General features: G+C 42.6%; 1 protein-coding gene across 2 annotated transcripts in view; it reads right to left on the bottom strand.

The window, feature by feature from the left end:
• LOC139545238 (single-stranded DNA-binding protein 2) overlaps positions 1–23,663 on the bottom strand; it is a 119,998-nt gene extending 96,335 nt beyond the window's left edge. Inside the window, exon 1 of one of the 2 annotated variants that reach the window (XM_071352791.1) lies at positions 23,484–23,663. In XM_071352791.1, coding sequence (XP_071208892.1) covers positions 23,484–23,515 — 32 coding nt within the window. In that variant the 5' untranslated portion in view covers positions 23,516–23,663. Of the gene's footprint in view, positions 1–23,330; positions 23,463–23,483 lie in introns of those variants that run through there. The other variant, XM_071352790.1, reaches the window with a different exon arrangement.
• Between the last annotated feature and the right edge of the window lie 2,394 nt (positions 23,664–26,057).

Genomic DNA, 26,057 nt, shown 5'->3' with positions numbered 1-26,057 from the left:
TTCCACCTGTAACAACTAACGAACCCCTGTAACCTTTCCCTACTCACAACTAGCTAACCCCTGTAACGACCTAAAACTATTTACAACTAGCTAACCCCGTAACAACCTACCCCAACTCACAACTAGCTAACCCCTGTAACGACCTACAACTATTCACAACTAGCTAACCCCTGTAACAACCTAAACCCTACTCACAACTAGCTGTAACAAACTACCCCTTTTCACAACTAGCTAATCTATATAACACCCTAACACAATTCACAACTAGCTAACGCCTGTAACAACCTACAACTATTCACAACTAGCTAACCCCTGAAACAACCTAAACCCTACTCACAACTAGCTAACCCCTGTAACGACCTAAAACTATTTACAACTAGCTAACCCCGTAACAACCTACCCCAAATCACAACTCGCTAACCCCGTAACCACCTATCCTTACTCCCAACTAGCTAACACCTGTAACAACCATCTAATCCCTGTAACAACCTAACCCTATTCACAACTAGCTAAACTATGTAACACCCTAACACAATTCACAACTAGCTAACGCCTGTAACAACCTACAACTATTCACAACTAGCTAACCCCTGTAACAACCTATCCCTATTCACAACTAGCTAACCCCTGTAACAACCTAAACCCTACTCACAACTAGCTAACCCCGTAACAACCTATCCCTACTCACAACTAGCTAACACCTGTAACAACCTATCCTTACTCACAACTAGCTAACACCTGTAACAACTATCTATTCCCTGTAACAACCTAACCCTATTCACAACTAACTAACCTATGTAACACCCTAACACAATTCACAACTAGCTAACGCCTGTAACAACCTACAACTATTCACAACTAGCTAACCCCTGTAACAACCTAAACCCTACTCACAACTAGCTAACCGCTGTAACAACCCAACACAATTCACAACTAGCTAACCCCTGTAACAACCCAACACAATTCACAACTAGCTAACGCCTGTAACAACCTACCCATATTCACAACTAACTAACCCCTGTAACAACCGAACCCTATTCACAACTGGCTAACCCCATAACAACCTACCCATATTCACAACTAACTAACCCATGTAACAACCTATCCTTACTCACAACTAGCTAACCACTGTAACAACCTACAACTGTTCACAACTAGCTAAACCCTTTAACAACCTACCCCTACTCACAACTAGCTAACGCATCTAACAACCTACCACTATTTACAACTAGCTAACCTTGTAACAACCTATCCCTACTCACGACTAGATAACCCCTGTAACAACCTACAACTGTTCACAACTAGCTAACCCCTGTAACAACTTACAACTGTTCACAACTAGCTAACCCCTGTAACAACCTACCACTATTCACAACTAGCTAACCCCTGTAACAACCTACAACTGTTCACAACTAGCTAACCCCTGTAACAACCTACCACTATTCACAATTAGCTAACCCCTGTAACAAACTACCCCTTTTCACAACTAGCTACGCCCTGTAACAACCTACAACTGTTCACAACTAGCTAACCCCTGTAACAACCTACCCCTTTTCACAACTAGCTAACCCCTGTAACAACCTACAACTGTTCACAACTAGCTAACCCATGTAACAACCTATCCTTACGCACAACTAGCTAACCTATGTAACAACCTATCCTTACGCACAACTAGCTTACACCTGTAACAACTATCTAATCCCTGTAACAACCTAACCCTATTCACAACTAACTAACCTATGTAACAACCTAACACAATTCAAAACTAGCTAACGCCTGTAACAACCCAACACTATTCACAACTAGCTAACGTCTGTAACAACCCAACACTATTCACAACTAGCTAAACCCCTGTAACAACCTACCCATATTCACAACTAACTAACCCCAGTAACAACCTACCCTATTCACAACTAGCTAACCCCATAACAACCTACCCCTATTCACAACTAACTAACCCATGTAACAACCTATCCTTACTCACAACTAGCTAACCCATGTAACAACCTACAACTGTTCGCAACGAGCTAACCCCTGTAACAACCTACCACTATTCACAACTAGCTAACCTTGTAACAACCTATCCCTACTCACAACTAGCTAACCCCTGTAACAGCCTACAACTGTTCACAACTAGCTAACCCCTGTAACATCATACAACTGTTCGCAACGAGCTAACCCCTGTAACAACCTACCACTATTTACAACTAGCTAACCTTGTAACAACCTATCCCTACTCACAACTAGCTAACCCCTGTAACAGCCTACAACTGTTCACAACTAGCTAACCCCTGTAACAACCTACAACTGTTCACAACTAGCTAACCCCTGTAACAACCTACAACTGTTCACAACTAGCTAACCCCTGTAACAGCCTACCCTGTAACAACCTGTCCTTACTCACAATTAGCTAACCCCGTAACAACTTACCCCTATTCACAATTAGCTAACCCCGTAACAACCTATCCTTACTCACAACTAGCTAACCCCTGTAACAACCTACCCCTATTCACACCTAGCTAACTCCGGTCTCCCCTGGTTTATTTATTTGCACCAAAGAAAACAAGTGATAGACAACAACACAGATAAAAAAATATATATAAAAAATGTAAAAATGGTGTACAGGTGTGGTTGGAAGTCCAAGGGCTTATATGAATAGCTTTTTCCCTCATCAATCTACACACACAATACCCCATTACGACAAAGCAAAAATAGGTTTCTAGAAATGTTGGCAAATTTATAAAAATAAAAATACAGGGTATATCACATTTAGATAAGAATTCAGACCCTTTACTTAGTACTTTGTTGAAGCACCTTTGGCAGTGAGTGCAGTGAGTACAGCCTTGAGTCTTTCTGGGTATGAAGCTACAAGCTTTGCATACCTGTATTTGGGGAGTTTCTCCCATTCTTCTCTGCAGATCCTCTCAAGCTCTGTCAGGTTGGACGGGGAGCGTCGCTGCACAGCTATTTTCAGGTCTCTCCAGAAATGTTCGATCGGGTTCAAGTCCAGGCTCTGGCTGGGACCTCAAGGACATTCAGAGACTTGTCCCTGAAGCCCCTCCTGCGTTGTCTTGGGTGTGTGCTTTGGGTCGTTGTCCTGTTGGAAGATGAACCTTCACCCCAGTCTGAGGTTCTGAGCACTCTGGAGCAGGTTTTCATCAAGGATCTCTCAGTACTTTGCTCCGTTCATATTTTCCTCGATCCTGACTAGTCTCCCAGTCCCTGCCGCTGAAAAACATCCCCACAGCATGATGCTGCCACCACCATGCTTCCAGGTTTCCTCGAGACGTGACGATTGGCATTCAGGCCAAAGAGTTTAATCTTGGTTCCATCAGACCAGAGTATTTGTTTCTCATGGTCTGAGAGTCCTTTAGGTGCCTTTTGGCAAACTCCAAGCTGGCTGCCATGTGCTTTTTACTGAGGAGTGCTTCCGTCTGGCCACTCTACCATAAAAGCCTGATTGGTGGAGTGCTGCAGGTTCTCCCATCTCCACAGAGGAACTCTGGAGAGCTGTCAGTGTGACCATCGGGTTCTGGTTACTTCCCTGACCAAGGCCCTTCTCCCCCAATTGCTCAGTTTGGCCGCGCGGCCAACTCTAGGATGAGTCTTGGTGGTTCCAAACTTCTTCCATTTAAGAATGATGGAACCACTGTGTTCTTGGGGACCTTCAATGTTGCAGAAATGTTTTGGTACCCTTCCCCAGATCTGTGTCTCGACACAATCTTGTCTCAGAGCTCTACAGACAATTCCTTCGACCTCGTGGCTTGGTTTTTGCTCTGACATGAACTGTCAACAATGGGACCTTATATAGACAGGTGTGTGCCTTTCCAAATCATGTCCAATCAATTGAATTTACCACAGGTGGACTCCAATCAAGTTGTAGAAATATCTCAAGGATTATCAATGGAAACAGGATGCACCTGAGCTCAATTTCAAGTCTCATAGCTAAGTGTCTGAATACATATGTAAATAACGTATTTCTGTTTTTATTTGTAATAAATTGGCAAAGATGGATAAAAATCTGTTTGCTTTGTCATTAAGGGGTATTTTGTGTAGATTGATGAGGAAAATGTTTTATTTAATCCATTTAAGAATAGGGCTGTAACGTAACAAAAAGTCAAGGGGTCTGAATACGTTCAGAATGCACTGTATACAGTATAAAGTATACCTGTATTAGCCACATCATTCAAAGATGTTGTAAAAATATTATCAATAAAGGTGGCAGAAGAACTGGTCACTCTTGTGGGCGTATAGATGAGGGGATACAGATAGCTGGAGTATAAAGTATTCAAAAAGTCAGATGTCAGTGAGTGGTTCGCCACTTTTAAATAGGTTTATGTTGTAATCACCCAATAGAAAAACATATTTTATCTTCATTATTAATCAAATCCAAGGTTGATGCAAGAATATCATTGAAACTACCAATGTCAGAATCCGTGGCCGATAGATACATCCAATTACCCCTTTTTTACCACCAAAAAATGAACAGGAGGGAATTTTGATAAAAAGAGATTAAATGTCAATGTTATCAGATGTAAGTGCGAGGTCCTCTCTTACAAAGAATTAAAAATGTTTATGATCAAAAACGGACACTCCTCCAACTCTTGAGGTTCTACAGTGGTGAACAGCATTATAAGGAGACATGGTTCAGTCTCGCATTAAAAGACAAGATTGAAAAGCAGCATATACTACAGCTTGTGAGGCTCACTATAATGCATCTCTGCCCTAGAGTCCAACTCCAAGCATCATCATCATCTGTTCAGAATTAGCTGGTCCTGAAAGGAGAAGCCCTCCCTCCACAGTCAGAGGCTGACCCTTTAAACAGGAGTCTGTGATCAGGGTCAGGGCAACATGTCGGCTCAGTGGGGTGTGTCAATGTGATTGACTACCAAACCTCGCTCTCTCTCTCAGTAGCAGGAACATGAGCAGGAAACCACCCTCGTCTAGCTCCTCCGGAAAATAACAAATGAGTGGAGCTGCAATTAAGAACGGAAGAGGGAGGGAGGGAGGGGGTGGGGGAGGGTACAGCAAATCCCCTGTCCTTTCTTCTCATCGTGATAGACAGACAAAACAGAATGTTAAGGAGTTTGAAAATGAAAAGTAGTTTTAGTTCGTTGTCATTGGTTCAGACTGGCTCTGGCCTAACATAAGAGGCAACAATGTTCTCAGCTGGGACAACAAGAAAAACCAGCTTATCACAGGGAGAGGAGAAATCCATTAACAGAAAAATTCTATGTACTCTAATTTTTAGTTCCATTTTAATTGGTTTGTTTAGTTTAGATTGAGTCACAGTTTACAGAGTTCCTTTAATTTCACAGTTCAAAGGACACCGCCTGATTTCCAGCAGAGTTTTCCTTGTTTAACTTTTCTTTAAGTGATAACAGTACATTTCAGTGCAATTCTACAGTGCAATTCTTCTTCTTCTGTTTGCAGATAGAACTTTGTAGTCATTCAAGTTAATTTATTTGCCTAGACATATAGGATGCTTCAGTCACTGGCTGTGTAATTGTGTACTATCTAAAGCACAGTATAGTCCTTGATCAGAATGATCTGAATGGACGGTGTGTTGACAGCACTGTAGGCTCTATGAGTCATAGTAAATGAAAAGTCAATGATAACTTGAGACATAAAGAATGGAATACATCACAGTCTGGCAATGAATGTCTAAAACACATGCTTACACAGCATGCACACACACACACGCACACACACACAAACACATACACGAGCAGTGAGTGAGCCAGGTGTGTTCCCTGTTCTCTACCATCCCCTGCCTGACCCCAGCCGACGCCTCCTTGTCTTAGAATGTCAGACCTGGAATGTGGCTGCTGGAACATTTTCCTGCTAACTCCCAAGCTCCGATAGTTTTAGAGATATTGTTGAACTCACACAACGTAACATTTCACACTACCACCAAGAACAACAGATACAAAAAGCTGTTCAGGGCTATATGTTGTTGTTCTAATACCAGTTAGTTACGTTCTACTGAATAATTAGATCCTGGGAATTGAACCAGGTGATAACAATGATGATAGCAATAATAATATTAGCTCTATAGATGCTTTTAGGAAATATAATGCCCATCTATGACCTTATTCCTGTACTATATATGATATTGAAAGTTGAGGCAGACAGTCGTCACAAACAAAACCCAGTGTTGCCCAACTCAAACTGAGATCTGTCTATGATGTCATCCCTCCCTCTCCTGCTTCTCTCTCTGATTGGGAAATAACATTAAGGGGATCCTATAAATGCCAAGCGCTCTGCTAGCCATTTAAGTCCTAGACAGAGAAATATACAGTCCTGTGTTCAGAGGGGAGAAAATGTCACATAGGACTTTATAAGGTTCAGTGGCAGTAATATGTATGTTGTAATGTAAGACGAGAGGGTAGGAAGGTACATTTATGAATGATTAAAAGGAAGAACTCTGTGGCCTCACACTAACACAGATGATGAAAATGAAATAGCAACAGAGAGGGAGGAAGGAAAGCGAGAGAAAGAGATGGAGAGATAGAGAGAGGGGGAAGAGAGAGAGAGAGAATAAGAGAGACCGAGTGAGAAGAGGGAGAGATGGAGAGGGGAGATAGAGAGGGAGGGAGAGAGAGCGAGAGAGAGAGCAAGCGAGACTGAGGCAATTCCTAAGCCTGGCCGTCACACATGCTTAACCTTGCGCTAGCGCCTGGGCGATGCTGCTTGCATATCAATGATGGAGGAAATATCAGAGGATACAGGCCTACAAATTCCACTGCTGTAGGAGAGAGAGACAGAGAGAACAGGAGCTCAGTAACAACAGCAGCATAGAGTATATGGTGATTCCACGCCAGCATGGCCGAAAATAAATTTGGTATCTCAGATTGTTCTCGCAATTCTCATATAAAAAATGTATTGGGAGGAAGGATTTTGAAGATGCTTTTTACATTTGTTTCAAGTATCGCAAACCATTTTTGAGAAATTCATAATAAAGGTGGCCATTTTAGGCCCTTTTTAGACCTGTACATGCCTCCTGTAAGATCCTATGATCTGTGAACCGTACATGATACAGACAACATCTGGGTGTCATTATACTCCTTATAGTGTTCTCTAAAATATGGAGTATGTCTAGATTCTGAAATACAATGTTTCACATTAATTAATTCAACATCAAAAATATTAATATCTCTAAAAGTACCCTTTTTGATTTATACTGAACAAAAATATAAATGCAACATGCAACAATTTCAAAGATTTTACTGAGTTACAGTTCATAAACTCAGCAAAAAAAGAAACGTCCTCTCACTGTCAACTGTGTTAATTTTCATCAAGCTTAACATGTGTAAATATTTGTATGAACATAACAAGATTCAACAACTGAGACATAAACTGAACAAGTTCCACAGACATTTGACTAACAGAAATTGAATAATGTGTCCCTGAACAAAGAGGGAGTCAAAATCAAAAGTAACAGTCAGTATCTGGTGTGGCCACCAGCTGCATTAAGTACTGCAGTGCATCTCCTCCTCATGGACTGCACCAGATTTGCCAGTTCTTGATGTGAGATGTTACCCCACTCTTCCACCAAGGCACCTGCAAGTTCCCAGACATTTCTGGGAGGAATGGCCCTGGTCTTAACCCTCCGATCCAACAGGTCCCAGACGTGCTCAATGGGATTGAGATCCGGGCTCTTTGCTGGCCATGGCAGAACACTGACATTCCTGTCTTGCAGGAAATCACGCACAGAACGAGCAGTATGGCTGGTGGCATTGTCATGCTGGAGGGTCATGTCAGGATGAGCCTGCAGGAAGGGTACCACATGAGGGAGTAGGATGTCTTCCCTGTAACGGACAGCATTGAGATTGACGACCCTCCACCTCCAAATCGATCCCGCTCCAGAGTACAGGCCTCGGTGTAACGCTCATTCCTTTTGACGATAAACGCAATTCCGACCATCACCGCTGGTGAGACAAAACCACGACTCATCAGTGAAGAGCACTTTTTGCCAGTCCTGTCTGGTCCAGCGACGGTGGGTTTGTGCCCATTGGCGACGTTGTTGCCGGTGATGTCAGGTGAGGACCTGCCTTACAACAGGCATACAAGCCCTCAGTCTAGCCTCTCTCAGCCTGTTGCGGACAGTCTGAGCACTGATGGAGGGATTGTGCGTTCCTGGTGTAACTCGGGCAGTTGTTGTTGCCATCCTGTACCTGTCCCGCAGGTGTGATGTTCGGATGTACCGATCCTGTGCAGGTGTTGTTACACGTGGTCTGCCACTGCGAGGACAATCAGCTGTCCGTCCTGTCTCCTTGTAGCGCTGTCTTAAGCGTCTCACAGTATGGACATTGCAATTTATTGCTCTGGCCACATCTGCAGTCCTCATGCCTCCTTGCAGCATGCCTAAGGCATGTTCACGCAGATGAGCAGTGACCCTGGGCATCTTTCTTTTGGTGTTTTTCAAAGTCAGTAGAATGGCCTCTTTAGTGTCCTAAAATGTCATAACTGTGACCTTAATTGCCTACCGTCTGTAAGCTGTTAGTGTCTTAACAACCGTTCCACAGGTGCATGTTCATTAATTGTTTATGGTTCATTGAACAAGCATAAGAAACAGTGTTTTAACCCTTTACAATAAATATCTGAAGTTATTTGGATTTTTACAAATTATCTTTGAAAGATAGGGTCCTGAAAAAGGGACGTTTCTTTTTTTGCTGAGTTTATAAAGAAATCAGTCAATTGAAATTAATTAATTAGGCCCTAATCTATGGATTTCACATGACTGGGCAGGGGTGCCTGGAAGAGCATAGGCCCACAAAAGAGCTTTATTACAGACAGAAATACTTTTCAGCACCCCGTCCCCCCAACCCTGGTCCTGGGTTGGCGTGGTTACACATGGTCTGGATGTACTGCCAAATTATCGAAAACGACGTTGGCGGTAGCTTATGGTAGAGAAATTAACATTCAAATGGTGGACATTCCTGCAGTCAGCATGCCAATTGCACTCTCCCTCAAAACTTGAGACTTCTGTAGCATTGTGTTGTGTGACAAAACTCCACATTTTAAATTGGCCTTTTGTTGTTGCACCCTTGACAACCACTGTGATTATTATTATTTGACCCTGCTGGTCATCTATGAACATTTAAACATCTTGGCCATGTTCTGTTATAATCTCCACCCGGCAAAGCCAGAAGATGCCTGGCCACCCCTCAAAGCCTGGTTCCTCTAGGTTTCTTCCTAGGTTCTGGCCTTTCTAGAGAGTTTTTCCTAGCCACCGTGTTTCTACACCTGCATTGCTTGCTGTTTGGGGTTTTAGGCTGGGTTTCTATACAGCACTTTGTGACATCAGCTGATGTAAGAAGGGCTTTATAAATACATTTGATTGATTGATTGTCCCCAGCATATGGAAAATGTCAAAGATTTTTTTGACATTATAGGTCATTAACCAATCACAGCCCTCCTGCATATTCAGCAAATCACCAGCAGAGGGAGTTCCGTTTGAATCCATTTTCCCATTCACTGTGTTGGTGGTGCTCATAACATTTATCATAACTTTAACAGTAGCAGAGAGCACACTCTGGAAATGTGATGTACTTGTTTAAAACAATATGTTAATAGTTTTAATGTTGAATAAATTAATGTGGAAAATTGTATTACAGAATGTAGCGGTACTCCATATTTTAGAGCAAACTATTAGGAGTATAATGGCACCAAGGTGCTGCCACGCTGGTATGAAAGATCTGGGAGACAGGCGCAGGAATGCGTAATAGAGTTTTTTATTTCTTACCCAAATTACGGCGTCCCGTGTAAAGGCACGGGGACGAAGACCAAACAAACACATAACAAAACACAGGGTAGAAACCCAAAACAAAAGAGTGAGGAGTACCTTGAATAAATAACACACGTGCACAATGATTAACACACGGGACGAGACCCATAATCATCTGCACAATCCACAATGGCACGAAAGCCCAAAACACACAGCACAGGTACTCACACGCACCAACGGACATTGTAACAATAATCGACAGCACCATGGTGAAACAAAGGGCACATATATACAAACACAATCAGTGGGAATAGGGGCCAGGTGTGCGCAATGAAAGTTCCAGAGGGATCTGTGACAGGTGTTGTCTGTATCATGTATGGTTCACGGATCATTGGGTCTTACATTGGGCATTACATCTCGCATGTATAGCCTAAAACAGCCTAAAATGGCAACTTTCACGATTTTCACCCCCAAAAAATAGCGTTACAAATGTAAAAAGCATATCAAACATCGCCAGAACAATATTTTCGGGCTATGCGGGCACACGCACATAATACACACACAGCAACATTGAACATACTAAACAGACACTCGTACAACACCCAAAAATTTGACATGCTAAATAAGAAACACAATAGAAGAGACATGAAGATACAAGCTATCTAATTAAGAAGCATAAAAGCAAGATAAGCAAACAAGATAAAATACAACAGACAACTGTGGGTTTCCCTGACTGATCTCTTGTTGTATGTGTGTTTTCCGCTGCATTTACTTGTAGTCTGTTCTGGGGTTACAGGAAAAGCTGTGCAGGAGCGTCCATACCGTAGTTACTGGGCATTTAGTGTCACCGTGGGCAACACAAAACTTCCTGCCAAAACCAGAGAGGAGGAGAGAGTCGGAGAGAGGAGTTACCGGAAGCAGAGAGGAGGGGAGAGTCAGAGAGAGGAGTTACCGGAGGCAGAGAGGAGGGGAGAGTCAGAGAGAGGAGTTACCGGAGGCAGAGAGGAGGAGAGAGAGACAGTCAGAGAGAAGGCTTACAGGAGGCAGAGAGGAGGAGAGATGAGCTACCAGGGGCAGAGAGGAGGAGAGAGTCAGAGTGTGTCTAATTAAAACAGGCGTGTTCTGGGATGCCCCCGGGGTCCTGAGGGATGTGCTGGGTGATGAACCCAGTCATCCGTTCTCCATCTTTTGAACGGAGAGAATAAAGACTTTCATGCCTTCTTATCCTTTCTTCTCCCTCCTACTTTCATGCTATCTGATAGAGACAAAGGGCTTGTGTCACGTCCGGAGGACCACGAGATGTCCCGTGAGGATGCCTGATGTGATGTGGGGTCTTCTTTGCTGAGTGAAACATTGCCTCCCTGTTCTGTCTGTTGATCAAGGGCTGACTGACTCCCTGTTAGAGCTCAGTAAGACGCAGCTGCTTTGATAGTTGCTGTACATCTTTAGCAGGTAACACGATCGAAAGACAAGGAGGGCTCTCTACAGATAAAAGAGGACTTTGGGAGGCTATTCAGCAGACTACTAGTGTTTTCTGCCAAAGCCTTGTCATGTTGTCATCACTGATATTTGCAGAGGCTTTGTGGGCCATGTTAGATACAGGGTTTTTCTTTGACTTTGATTTTGTAATCCGAGATTGGCGCTAATCTGAGGGGCCGGTGGATTAAAACATTTAGACAATCATGGCTTTTATAGTCCCTCATATCTTTGTGTCTAAATTAGGCTTGGGCTGTATCCAAATTTTCATATCGTCATACAGTCCTTCTTTCGTCCCGGGATTTACGGTATTACCGGCATGGTACACAAGGGGTGCTAAAAACGTAAGAAAAACCCATTGGGCCTCTATCACGAGAATGCTAATAATATTTGCACAAAATATTAGTAAAATCACAGAGACGCTGTTAACTAAATGTTAATGAGCAAAAACGAACATAAACGAATTGCAAAGACAGGCAAATCCAGCTCATAAAGTTATACAAGCATCGCTAGTAGCTACCGAATGTAATTTTCGTGTGAGTGAGGACATTTCCAAGCGAAAGTGAATAATAGAAATTGTGCAACAAAGTTGTGATGCATGCTTTTCTGAAGAGCATATGTGAGAATAACAGAGGAGAAAAAAATGCTAGTAGGAAGCACAGGGAAAAAATGGCAGCTGTACAGATAACTCACCCAGAGCTCTTTGAATTCTGTCAGAAAGCCATTATAAGTTATCTAACGGCAAACATTTAGTAATGAATGCAACTGCATGACCTCATGTGTGCAGCACAACAGAGACTCTGATAGATATAGAACGCTATGTACTGTCTATGGACGCCTGCTGTCTCCCGTTGTGCTATTTACAAACAAACACCTGACTGGCTCAACTGTTCTGGGGAACGGTAAGCTTCATAATGTAAAATAGTGTAAAATAATGCAACAGATGAAATGAAGAACGCAATCTGCTTTATCTCCTAACGTATTGCACAAGTTGACTGCAGATATTAACTTAAAAAGTAGCTACAAATATTCCCATTTATTGAAAAATGTCAAAGAAATAGTTTTGACGGTATTGAAAAACCATCGCTTGGCTTTTTCCAAATACCCCGGTATACGGTATACCGCCCAAGCCTAGTCTGAATGACAACAATATGTTGAGTAGGTGACAATTCTCTCTGTTGTCGTCAAGAGAGCAGATAAGCTATTAGCCCTACAATCATTACTGGAGTTGAACTGAACTGCCATTCATCAAGCCAGCCTGTCAGACAGATGGGGTTAGAAGTAGAGTGGTTGAACCATATGGGAAAGTGGTGTAGCCTATGCAAACAGAAACTAAGACAGGCTTACTGGATGGACAGTTTATCAACAATATATTCTCAACTGACCTATCAGAGGAGAGTTTAACTGGTGCTAAAGCCCTGTGTCTGTAGGGTCTTTCACCAATGTTTTTACATGAGTTCTGTCTGAACCTTGGCCAGCAGAATCAGGTGTGGTCACTTCCCAGCGTAAGCGATCTATGAGTGGGAGATGTGTGTTAAGTGCTGGGGTCAGATGAGCAGCCATTAGAAAGCATTAGACCATGAGGTCCTCCAGGATACCAGCTACCCACACCTGCCCCTCATCTGACCTCAAGCACACAGAGAATCTTTCTTCTCTCTATGCTTTTATTTCTTCTCGCTTTTCTTTCTCATGATCATTCACGCACTCATCTCTCTTTCCTTATTTTTCTTCCGTGCAAACTCACTCACCTGTCACTAGCCTAATGGTTAAGAGTGTTGGGCTAGTAACCAAAGGTTCGCTGGTTTGAATCCCTGAGTCAACTAGATGAAAATGTGCCATTGAGCAAGGCACTTACCCTCCTGTAAGTCGCTCTGGATAAGAGCGTCTGCTGAATGACTAAAATGTAGACAATTCTTACACATACTCTCCAACTTAGACTAAGCACTCAGCATCTTTCAACTGATTTCAGTGTAAAACATGGATAGGTAGACTGATGTTTCAAGCACCTGCATCTGGTGATGTTTCAGTGCAGTTCTGTCCTGTGACTTATTGTCAGAGACAGGAGAGTGGCAGCCAGCAGGAGACTACGTAGCTAAATCAGTATCTGACGTGCAGTATGGCCTACAGTAAGGATCCTCCAGGTACACTGAGCAGCTCCTGTGGCATATTGTGATGTTTCAGTGCAGTCTGTGGCAGCCAGAACTGGCTCTGTAAGAGAGGATAAACACTCCCAGCATGCACTGCTTCGCCTCAGTCAGGAGCGATGCTGTGTCGGCTGCTTCCTGCCAGGAGCAGGAGGTGTCTCACGTGCCTGTGTCTAAGCCAGGAGATGGAAAGAAACTGTGTGTGTGTGTGTGTGTGTGAGAGAAACAATGCGACAAGGCGAGGATCCAGAGACAGTGAGTAGCCTACGTATTTACATAGCTGCGGGAAGTAGGGGTGCTGAGGGTGCTGCAGTACACCCTGAAAAATCGGAATTAAAATAAAGTTTTAATAAACAAAAGTAGTCCTGTATTAGCAGACCGTTATAGAGCTATAGCACATGCAAGAACAATTTTCCCGTAGCTATGCTTCTTTTTTTAAATTTGTTTGCACGCTAGTCTGCAGAGGTTTGAGTGACTGCAAACTTCAGTCACTCAGTCAAGCACAAAAGAAGCTAACCAAGCAACATTAAGACAGCCAGCAAGCATGGATACAGCTTTAACAAAAGCTACATTTCAATCACAATTCTACATCATACAAGTGCCATGACACTCTGATCAACAGCAGCTGAATTCAACCAAGGAAAACTCTTCCCTAAGCAAATTATACTAAGGGAAGGTAACAGTGTACCGAGGGAGGAGTGTTTCAATTGCATTATTTTGTTTTCAAAGGAAGAATACTTGGTTTATAACCTTTGGTCTCAGTCATAGACACCGGACAGGAGCAAACATATTCAACGCTGACACCTGAACTAAAGAACTCGGTTTAAAAGCTGACAGTGTTTTATTATACTTGTACTTTATTTTGAATCCTGCGGCTCTGTTGGGCTAAATTGCTGTGAGCGCTGCTATCTGTCCCGGAATCCTGCCAGATAAGCCGGGAGAGACGCGAAAGCCCGGCGGTAGCTTGCTCGGCGGTCTCAAATGGAGGTCGCTATTGAACGTTTCCAATGTTGCAGGAACTGCGTATACTTTGCTTTGTTCCGGGACATTGTGGACCGCGTTGACTTTCAATGTAGCAACTGCTTGCTTGCGGAGGACTACAGGAGCGAAGTAGCTACTCTTAGCAAGCAAGTAGCAAACCTACATAAGCTACTGGGGAACCCACACCCACCTACTTTTTCATTTTCTTCCACCCCAGTAGCCGGACGCTGCTCTGGTCTAGTGGAAGTTTCGCCGCCGTGTTGGCTCTCCACAGCCGGCTGGCCGGTGCTCGGCAGGGTTCCATCCCCGAAAGGGCCTCCCCCTTCCCTGGAGAATGGAGCTGATCTCGACCCAACCAACCTGCCATGGAGGTACGTCACTCACTATGGAAAGCGAAGAAGTCGTCCTCTGGCAACGGGGGTCTCCATGGAGATGTTGAGCCCGGAACTGACACAGACCAGAAACAGCTTTTCCTCCCTGGATCCAGAGGTTCCGGTGCCTTCGTCCATGGTGGCTTCCCAATCAAGATCGGATCCGGAGGTACCTGCATCTTCATCCTCGGCTTCTTCCTTTGGGAGCTCCGAGGATCTGAACCTGTCTCACCAGACCGTGAGGCTGCCTGAGAGACCGGCCCATTCCACATCACCACCTGTCATCATAGGCAGCTCTATGGTGAGAAACATCTCGGTCCCCAAGGCAAAAGCCCTGTGCTACCCAGGAGCACGAGTACAAGACATAATAAGGCTGCTTCTGACTGTTCTACCACAGATGCCAGGAGATGACACTGTCGTAGTCCATGTGGGGTCAAACAACATCAGTAGGGCTAGCTCGGAACATTTGAAAATGGATTTGAAAGAACTGACTTTAGCATTAAAAGACTCCAAAAAACAGCCAATAATTTCAGATCCAGTACCATCTTTGGGCCGCGAGTGTGAAAGATTCAGCAGACTGCTGGTTGTTGATAACTTTGACACCTTCTGGAAACAGAAGATACTCGACAGGAATGACGGAGTCCATCCAAATCATCTTGGCTCCTGGACTCTGACTCTGTCCACGCATTTCAAGGCTGTGTTGAAACAATGACTGGTAAATGATCCAAGACCAGCTCAGTTAATCCCTACCATTGTGACAATGAGTCGTCATAATGCTGCATCAAATGTACATGATCTTAGGGGCATTGGCAAACACAATGTAAGTCATTTAATTTATGTACCCCTAAATGCACCGATTATATCTGTTTATCCTCCAGCTATTGTAAGCAGTAATCATGAGCCTATAAACCAGAGTTACACTGTTAGCACTGAGGCGGTGTGCAATAGTAGGAAGACCACTTTATACAGCTCACCCTGCACTATCAGCTCCAATGTAAATAACATGAGTAAGTCTACCTCTGATAAGCTTCCCAGTAAAGCATTAAAAACAATCAAGCAACCCAGAAAAGTGCTAAAAATAGCCCATATTAACATTTGTAGCCTAAGAAACAAGGTCCATGAAGTCAATAGCTTACTTGTAACAGATGACATTCATATTCTGACTATCTCTGAAACTCACTTAGATAATACCTTTGATGATACAGTGGTAGCAATACATGGTTATAACATCTACCGAAAAGACAGAAATACCAACGGAGGCGGTGTTGCGGTCTATATTCAGAACCACATTCCTGTAAAGCTTAGAGACGATCTAATGTTAAATACTGTTGAAGTAATATGGCTACAGGTTCATCTGCCTCACCTAAAGCCCATTCTTGTGGGAAGCAGCTATAGACCACCAAGTGCTAACAGTCAGTATCTGGATAATATGTGTGAAATGCTTGATAATGTATGTGATATCTGCTTTAAAGCCGTATCCAAATCCATAGGATGTAGTGATCACAATATAATAGCCATATCTAGGAAAACCAAAGTTCCAAAGGCTGGGCCTAATATAGTGTATAAGAGGTCATACAATAAGTTTTGTAGTGATTCATATGTTGATGATGTAAAGAATATTTGCTGGTCTGTGGTGTGTAATGAGGAGCAACCAGACGCTGCACTTTATGCATTTATGAAACTATTTATTCCAGTTACTAATAAGCAAACACCCTTTAAGAAAATGACTGTAAAAACTGTTCAATCCCCTTGGATTGATGAGGAATTGAAACATTGTATGGTTCAGAGGGATGAGGTAAAAGGTATGGCAATTAAGTCTGGCAGCCCAACTGATTGGCAAACGTACTGCAAATTAAGAAATAATGTGACTAAACTAAAGAAAAAGAAACTACACAAAGAAACAAAGATAAATTATATAAAGAATGATAGTAAAACAGCTTCGGGGCACCTTAAATGAAATCTTTTGAAAAAAAGCCAACTCGGCTCAGTCATCACAAAGCCCACTGATATTGACAACTACTTGAATTACTTTTTCATTGGCAAGATAAGCAAACTTAGGGATGACATGCCAGCAACAAACGCTGACACTACACAACCAAGTATATTGGACCAAATTATGAAAGACAAGAATTGTACATTTGAATTCCATAAAGTTAGTGTGGAAGAGGTGAAAAAAGTATTGTTGTCTATCAACAATGACAAGCCACCGGGGTCTGATAATCTAGATGGAAAATTACTGAGGATAATAGCAGACGATATCGCCACTCCTATTTGCCAAATCTTCAATTTAAGCCTACTAGAGAACGTGTGCCCTCAGGCCTGGAGGGAAGCTAAAGTCATTCCGCTACCCAAGAATAGTAAAGCCCCCTTACAGGCTCAAATAGCCGACCAATCAGCCTGTTACCAACCCTTAGTAAACTTCTGGGAAAAAATGTGTTTGACCAGATACAATGCTATTTTACAGTAAACAAATTGACAACAGAATTTCAGCATGCTTATAGGGAAGGACACTCAACAAGCACAGCACTTACACAAATGACTGATGATTGTCTGAGAGAAATTGATGATAAATTGATTGGGGGGGCTGTCTTGTTAGACTTCAGTGCAGCTTTTGACATTATTGATCATAGTCTGCTGCTGAAAAAACGTATGTGTTATGGCTTTACACCCCCTGCTATAATGTGGATAAAGAGTTACTTGTCTAACAGAACACAGAGGGTGTTCTTTAATGGAAGTCTATCAAATATAATCCAGTTAGAATCAGGAATTCCCCAGGGTAGCTGCTTAGGCCCCTTGTTTTTTTCAATTTTTACAAATGACATGCCACTGACTTTGAGTAAAGCCAGAGTTTCTATGTATGTGGATGACTCAACACTATACACATCAGCTACTACAGAGACTGAAATGACTGCAACATTCAACAAAGAGCTGCAGTTAGTTTCAGAGTGGGTGGCAAGGAATAAGTTAGCCCTACATATTTTTTTAACTAAAAGCATTGTATTTGGAACAAAACACTCACTAAACCCTAAACTTCAACTAAATCTTGTAATAAATAATGTGGAAATTGAGCAAGTTGAGATTATGAACTGCTTGGAGTAACACTAGATTGTAAACTGTCATGGTCAAAACATATTGATGCAGTAGTAGCTAAGATGGGGAGAAGACTGTCTATAATAAAGTGATGCTGTGCCATCTTAACAACACTATCAACAAGCAGGTCCTACGGGGCCTAGTTTTGTCGCACCTTGACTACTGTTCAGTTGTGTGGTCAGGAGCCACAAAAAAAAGGAAAATTGCAATTGGCTCAGAACAGGGAAGCACGGCTGGCCCTTGGATGTACACAGAGAGCTAATATGAATAATATGCATGTCATTCTCTCCTGGCTCAAAGTGGAGGAGAGATTGACTTCATCACTACTTTTATTTATGAGAGGTATTGACATGTTGAATGCACCAAGTTGTCTGCTAAACTACTGGCACACAGCTTGGACACCCATGCATGCATACCCCACAAGACATTCCACAAGAGGTCTCTTCACAGTCCCCGAGTCCAGAACAGACTATGGGAGGCACACATTATTACATAGAGCCATGACTACATGGAAGTCTATTCCACATCAAGTAACTGACACAAGCAGTAAAAGTAGATTTAAAAAACAGATTAAAAAACACCTTATGGCACAGCGGGGACTGTGAAGCAACACAAACATTGGCACAGACACATGCATACACACATGATAACATACGCACTATACTTACACATGGATTTAGTACTGTAGATATGTGGTAGTGGTGGAGTAGGGGCCTGAGGGCACACATTGTGTTGTGAAATCTGTGAATGTATTGTAATGTTTTAAAATTGTATAAACTGCCTTAATTTTATTGGACCCCAGGAAGAGTAGCTGCTGCTTTGGCAGCAGCTAATGGGGATCCATAATAAATACAAATACAAATACAAACCTTTTCATACTGAACTGATGTGAACATTTCAAGACATGTTGAAACTTTCTGAAACAGGCACTAAGAAGTGCACTTGACCCTGGTTTGTCCTCTCAGAACAGTTTTTGTACAGTTCAGTGGTGCTGTGCTGTCACTTGTCATTACATCAGGCATAGTGAGAGAGGGGGGAAGAGAGAGAGGGGGGGAAGAGAGAGAGTGGGAGAGAGACAGAGAGAGAGAGAGGGGGAGAGAGACTGCAAGAAAGAAAGAGAGAGAAAGAGAGAGAGAAGGGTGGAGAAAACCAGACCTTATTCCCACTTCATCTAGCATGACCCCAGTAGTGAGAACACAACATTCATCAACAGTTCACAGCACAGAGACACGTAGGTGTATTAGACACACACCTTCACAGTGATACACATGCTACATCTGCTAGACACCAGGGCCCTGTCTCTGTAGGGAGTCATTTGTAGGTCAATACTACAACACTGTAAACCAGAAGTGTCAAACATATGGCCCACAGGCCAAAGGGGGTCCAATCTGGCCCACGGGTGGTTTGAGTAAAAAATATATACAGTTGAAGTTGGAAGTTTACATACACTTAGGTTGGAGTCATTAAAACTAGTTTTTCAACCACTCCACAAATGTCTTGTTAACAAACTATAGTTCTGTCAAATCGGTTAGGACATCTACTTTGTGCATGACACAAGTAATTTTTCCAACAATTGTTTACAGACAGATTATTTCACTGTATCACAATTCCAGTGGGTCAGAAGTTTACATACACTAAGTTGACTGTGCCTTTAAACAGCTTGGCTTTATAAGCTACTGATAGGCTAATTTACATAATTTGAGTCAATTGGAGGTGTACCTGTGGATGTATTTCAAGGCCTACCTTCAAACTCAGTGCCTATTTGCTTGACATCATGGGAAAATCAAAAGAAATCAGCCAAGACCTCAGAAAACAAATTGTAGACAAGTCTGGTTCGTCATTGGGAGCAATTTCCAAATAGTTGAAGGTACCACGTTCATCTGTACAAACAATAAAACGCAAGTATAAACACCATGGGACCACGCAGCCGTCATACCGCTCAGGAAGGAGACGCGTTCTGACTCCTAGAGATGAACGTACTTTGGTGCGAAAAGTGCAAATCAATCCCAGAACTACAGCAAAGGACCTTGTGAACATGCTGGAAGAAACTGGTACAAAGTATCTATATCCACAGTAAAACAAGTCCTATATCGACATAACCTGAAAGGCCGCTCAGCAAGGAAGATGCCACTGCTCCAAAACCGCCATAAAAAAGCCAGACTACGGTTTGCAACTGCACATGGGGACAAAGATCGTACTTTTTGGAGAAATGTCCTCTGGTCTGATGAAACAAAAATAGAACTGTTTGGCCATAATGACCATTGTTATGTTTGGAGGAAAAAGGGGAGGCTTGCAAGCCGAAGAACACCATCCCAACCGTGAAGCATGGGGGTGGCAGCATCATGTTGTGGGGGTGCATGGCTGCAGGAGGGACTGGTGCGCTTCACAAAATAGATGGCATCATGAGGCAGGAAAATTATGTGGATATATTGAGGCAATATCTCAAGACATCAGTCAGAAAGTTAAAGCTTGGTCGCAAATGGGTCTTCCAAATGGACAATGACCCCAAGCATACTTCCAAAATGGCTAAAGGACTACAAAGTCAAGGTATTGGAGTGGCCATCACAAAGCCCAGACCTCAATCCTATAGAAAATGTATGGGCAGAACTGAAAAAGTGTGTGCGAGCAAGGAGGCCTACAAACCTGACTCAGTTACACCAGCTCTGTCAGGAGGAATGGGCTAAAATTCACCAACTTATTGTGGGAAGCATGTGGAAGGCTACCCTGAAACATTTGATCCAAGTTAAACAATTTAAAGGCAATGCTACCAAATACTAATTAAGTGTATGTAAACTTCTGACCCACTGGGAATATGATGAAAGAAATAAAAGCAGAAATAAATAATTATCTCTACTATTATTCTCTTCTATTATTCTACTATTATTCTCTACTATTATTCTTTACTTGGATTAAATGTCAGGAATTGTGAAAAACTGAGTTTAAATGTATTTGGCTAAGGTGTATGTAAACTTCTGACTTGTAAACAACTGTATATATTAATGGATACATTTTTTTCCTATATTCATACAGTTTCTTGACTGTCCAGCTCTCTAATAATTACTAGACAGGAAGCATCAAAAATTCTAAATAAGATGGCTAGAGGACTAGGAAATGTAACACATTTTCAGTGCGGCCCTCCGGACATCATTGAAGACCGAATGCGGCCCCCGGGGGAAAATGAGTTCAACACCCCTGCTGTAAACTAATGAGCCAGTAAATTCCCCCAGTCCCTCGCTCTCTCTCTTCCTCACTCTCCCTGCATCTGTTGCTCTCTATTTCTCTCTCCCTCTGATTCCTGCTGTGTAGCAAAAATGAGAAACAACTGAAGAGAAGACGGTACTGACTGAACTGTGTGTCAGATACAGCGACACCCCACTGATCAGTAGAACTGTGTGCTACAAAACATGCAATTCCCTCTCTTCTGTCCTTTCTTCTTCTCATCCTCTCTTATCCTCTTTATTTTCCTCTTTTACAGTTCATCTCTTCCTCTCCCTTGTCCTATATCTCTCGTTCACATGAGACTTTCTTTCCATGTTAAGTTCTGCATTTACCAAATTGTTCTTAGTTCGAACAGGTAAACAAACCATTTCTAAGATGTAAGAAATCTGTATGCATTTTTCACAAGAACACGTATTTCACACTTTTATTTAACACATGTATGTGTGTGTACAGTAGTTTAATGAGGTAGGCTAACTATTACTGTTCTATAGACTAGCCTCCGAAATATATTTAATTTACCCACATTTTTGGCAATCATGTATTAGCACAAAATTAAACCATTAACATAATTTAATGAAATAATGTGTAGAATAGGCTACATGTGCATCTCTCTCACACACATCTCCCTTACACATACACACACGCAGGCACACAAGCCCAGATGTTGGCGATTAGCGGTTTCAAGCTTTCAGTTACTGTCGTTGCAGGCTTAAGCCGTCAAAACTAAGAAAGTCTTCAAACATATCTAAGACAATTCAGAAGGAAAAAAAGTGTGGGAAAGTGTGGGGTCAGTTGCAAACACAGGCACATATTGCCTTTACACAGGCAGCTCAATTATTTTTTCCACTAATTGGTCTTTTGACCAATCACATCATATATTTTCAGAGCTGATCTGATTGGTGAAAAGACCAATTAGTGAAAAAAAGTTCAGAATTGGGCTGCCTGTGTAAACGCAGCCTTATATACAGGTGTAAGATCTTAATTTGATCACGCTCTTGCATGAGAACATTCCTGCAATTATAGTGTATTTGAGGTTTAAAAATGCTTCTGAATTTTGTCATTTCCACATTGAAATTTCAGACTTGATTTTCACTTACGAAAAATGTAACAACCCCTACAAAAATTCCCATTAAGTATAATCAACATAATTAAAATGTCCTGTTAATGCAGGATTATTTTCCTACTAAAGCAAACTGGCTCAAATTAAACTACATTTCCAACATGACGTTTATGAACACTTAGAAGAAAGCCTAGAAGAGGCCTACATGAATGCGTTGGTATAAGAGTGTGTCTGGTGTTTTCGTGAAGCAGAATATTACATAACTTATGCGACAACAACAATGTAGACCTAACCAAATTCTCCTGTCTGTCTCGCAGGAAATGTTTTTGTCTTTAGACACGACTTTGTGATCACTCAACAGAGACATTCCTCAGAAATTATTCGGAGGCTACTGTAGGTCTTTGCATAACATGATTTTTGACAGAAATTGCATCTTTTTTTGCCTATGTGACAGTAGACAAGCCACCGGGCACCGGCGACAACGAGATAACTATTTGCTCAACTAAAGAACACATCGGTTTCAACGTGCATGCATTATAACCCAGTAGCATATTAGTGATATGTTTTCCTAAAATGTACAAAAGCTTATTGTTTAAGCAACTTGACCAGTGGGGTGCACTATGCAAGTAAAAGGTTTGGTAATGGTAATGATAGCCTAATAATAATGATTACAGATACCGGCTGCACATTATGCTGGCTATTGGACAGACTTCTGTGTCCAGTGTGTCGGCTACTGCGTGTTGCGAGGTAGCGTGCAATGGGTTGATGGAACTAACGATAGTATTGCCTGCTTGTCAACCTAATGCAAAGAGAACTTCCACTGACAACAATATGCACGACGTGGGCATGAAAGCGTGCGTAAAGCTCCACTGAACTGGCTATTATTTACAACTCCTACCTCTACAGCCAGTAGCCTATAATGTTTTTGCATAGCCAAGGCTAAACTGACAAACTGTAGAACGATAAGCATTGGTGTCAAAAGATGTGCCTCTAAGAACCACGGCCATGTACGTCGGCAAGCATCATGCATACATTCTATTTCACCATGTTCTATTGTAATCAATTTATCAAGCAATGTACATGGTCAACTTTTAAAGCCTGCCAATACGCCTAGCAAAGCACCATCCATGACTCTTCAGAGTCTTGCAATGTCTCTCTTCTACGATAGCAGCTCCTTGTGTGACTGCCCCGGACGCTCATGAACTTTCCCCATTGCCGCGGTCCCCCCCTTCTCCCCCTCCCACATGAATAAAACTTACTTTTCTCTGGCTTGGCTGTCGGACGGCACGTTGTTACTCTTGCCTTTGGCGTACATGCTTGCAGAGAGCTCCGATTGTCACGCACCTGTCAACCCATCACAACCTCCCTGGGTACAGCCCCGTCACCATGGTGACACAAGCAGCGTCGCTTACCATTGGCTGTCCCGGTATTTGAGCACGCCCATTTTCTGTGGTAACCCGCCAGTGACTGACAGTTGGCTAGCCACGCCCTTCCAAATACCCCCATCTCTCTCTCTTTGCTTCTCTCTCCTTCCGCCTGCCTTGGCCGTGTGTGTGTTGGAAAGGTGCTGCCTGGCTCTCCCTGGCGCACACACATGAACATTTACACACAGAGAAGCACAAACTCACGCACCCTTACAGACAGACACACACAAACACACACACACACACACACACACACACACACACACACACACACACACACACACACACACACACACACACACACACACACACACACACACACACACAGAGAGAGAAGAACTCAAGCATGCACACTCACACACACTCTCTCTCTCTGCTCTCTCTCTCTCTTTCTCATACACACTCTACACACACACACACACACACACACACACACACACACACACACACACACACACACACACACACACACACACACACACACACACACACACACACACACACACATCCGCACTCCCTCCCTCCATTCTCCTCCCTCAGTGCAAGGGGGGATTTGAAACCGTCCGAATAGGATTTTAAACAACTGGCTGTTCCTTTTATAGACAATCACACCCTCTACCGACGCACAGACAGCGCATTGCGCAAACAACCCTCACAAATATGAACTGGAATTATGGGTCTATTACATAGCCAATGTTGAACTTGAGAATGGGTGTAGAATGGGAAGAGAGGGGCAAACAGAGGGTCCGTGGTTAGAGATAGACAACATTCTGTCCTGCTGTTGTATCCCCTCCTCATGGAGAAAAGCATGTGTGAGCCAAACAATGTCAGACTAACAATTAAATGCATTATTCTCACAATAGCTACATTTTGAATAATCCACCTTGGTGGGCTACTCATCTCATGTCTGTGTTGTTTTCAGTTCAATCCATGAAATGCAATAGCACAGATCACTGCACATTCTCAGATGCTTCAAGTCGACACCTTGTGAATTACTGTAACTGGGAGCAATAGAAGTGCTGTGAAAAGAAACGACCCCAGACGAATTTGTTCATATGTCCCCTCTCATCAGTTGGCTATCAATGGAGTTGCGTAATACACATCTTACTATCTCTATCTGTGATTTAGACAGCACTGATCCTACTGTAGAGGCACTAAAGTAAAATGAGTTATCCGGTCTGAAACCTATGTATTGTGGTATGTAGCCTATATACCTTGGAAGAGATGAAACGCTAAGTCATGCTGACCGCAAGCTGACATCCAGGGTTCACTTCACTGTCATGATGAAATTATTGCAAATCTACTGAGAGACAGAGATGGCTTTCGATTCAATGCCTCTGCAAATTTGGACCTAGTACTGTACTGTACATAACTCAAAAATATGAAGTGCTGCATCCCAATGGGTAGACTCTGGAGAAGGACTGCTCCTCTTGTGTGTGTATGTGTGTGTGTGCACCTGTATCTGTGCCTGTGTGTGTGTGTGCCTTTGTGTTTGTGTGTATGAATGTGTGTTATCAAGGGCACAGCACAGGGCAGCAGTGTTTACCCTTATGTAATGCTCCAGCGATGTGACCCAGTTGGAATGGATGCACCCTGTCTGACTCTATCTGTCCTCTCTCTGCACCCTCTCTCTCTCTCTCTCTCTCTCTCTCTCTCTCTCTCTCTCTCTCTCTCTCTCTCTCTCTCTCTCTCTCTCTCTCTCTCTCTCTCTCTCTCTCTCTCTCTCTCTCTCTCTCCCTGTATCTCTCTCTCCCTGTATCTCTCTCTCCCTGTATCTCTCTCTCCCTGTATCTAGTGAACCTCATCCCCCAGGAGAGAGACAGTGGTTCTATTTCAGACTAGGAGAACTTTCAGTTTTGGGATGAGTCCCTTGGGGGCCCATCGCCATGACAACGAATCACAGGCGACAACAGTGTGTTTGAGAAGATAGAGAGGAGGAGAGGAGGGGTTAGGGAAAAGGAGAAGGGGAGTGTGGAGTTCATATTATATAAAGACATATTTGGAGAAAAGACAGCAACAGTTCACAATATTTGAGGCATGAGTAAAAGGTATGCTTGTGCCAATGGTAAAGCACTTATGGGCATTTTCATGTAAAAGGGGCCATGAGCACCAACATGTGAAGTTCATAGGAGCATGTAAACTTGGGTGTCAAATGAAAGCTGTGTCTATATTTTTGAGAAATTAAGGAATATATACATTTTTCAAGAATAATGTATATATACAATAATGTTGAAGTAAAGCCCCCTGCCAACTAATATCAACACAAACAGTATTTTGTTTTGAATACATTATTTGCCTTCTGTAAGTTTAAGAAACATTTCCTTGTGCCAAAAACCCATATATCTTGAAGATATTTTCTAATTTCTCTCCCTCATGAGGAGGGAGAATAATGAAACTACACAGAAGTAACAATAAACGTAGACCTAACAATTAGTTGTAGTGTTTGTTTATGAATTATTAAGTGATTAAAACTCGTAATTCTCTTACCAAATCGGTAACGGAATTACTGCAATACACTTTACCCCTACCTACATGTACAAATTACCTCGACTAACTCGACTA

Source organism: Salvelinus alpinus, chromosome 19, assembly GCF_045679555.1.
Source record: "Salvelinus alpinus chromosome 19, SLU_Salpinus.1, whole genome shotgun sequence".
Lineage (NCBI taxonomy): Eukaryota > Metazoa > Chordata > Actinopteri > Salmoniformes > Salmonidae > Salvelinus > Salvelinus alpinus.
This window is presented reverse-complemented; position numbering and strand designations above follow the sequence as displayed.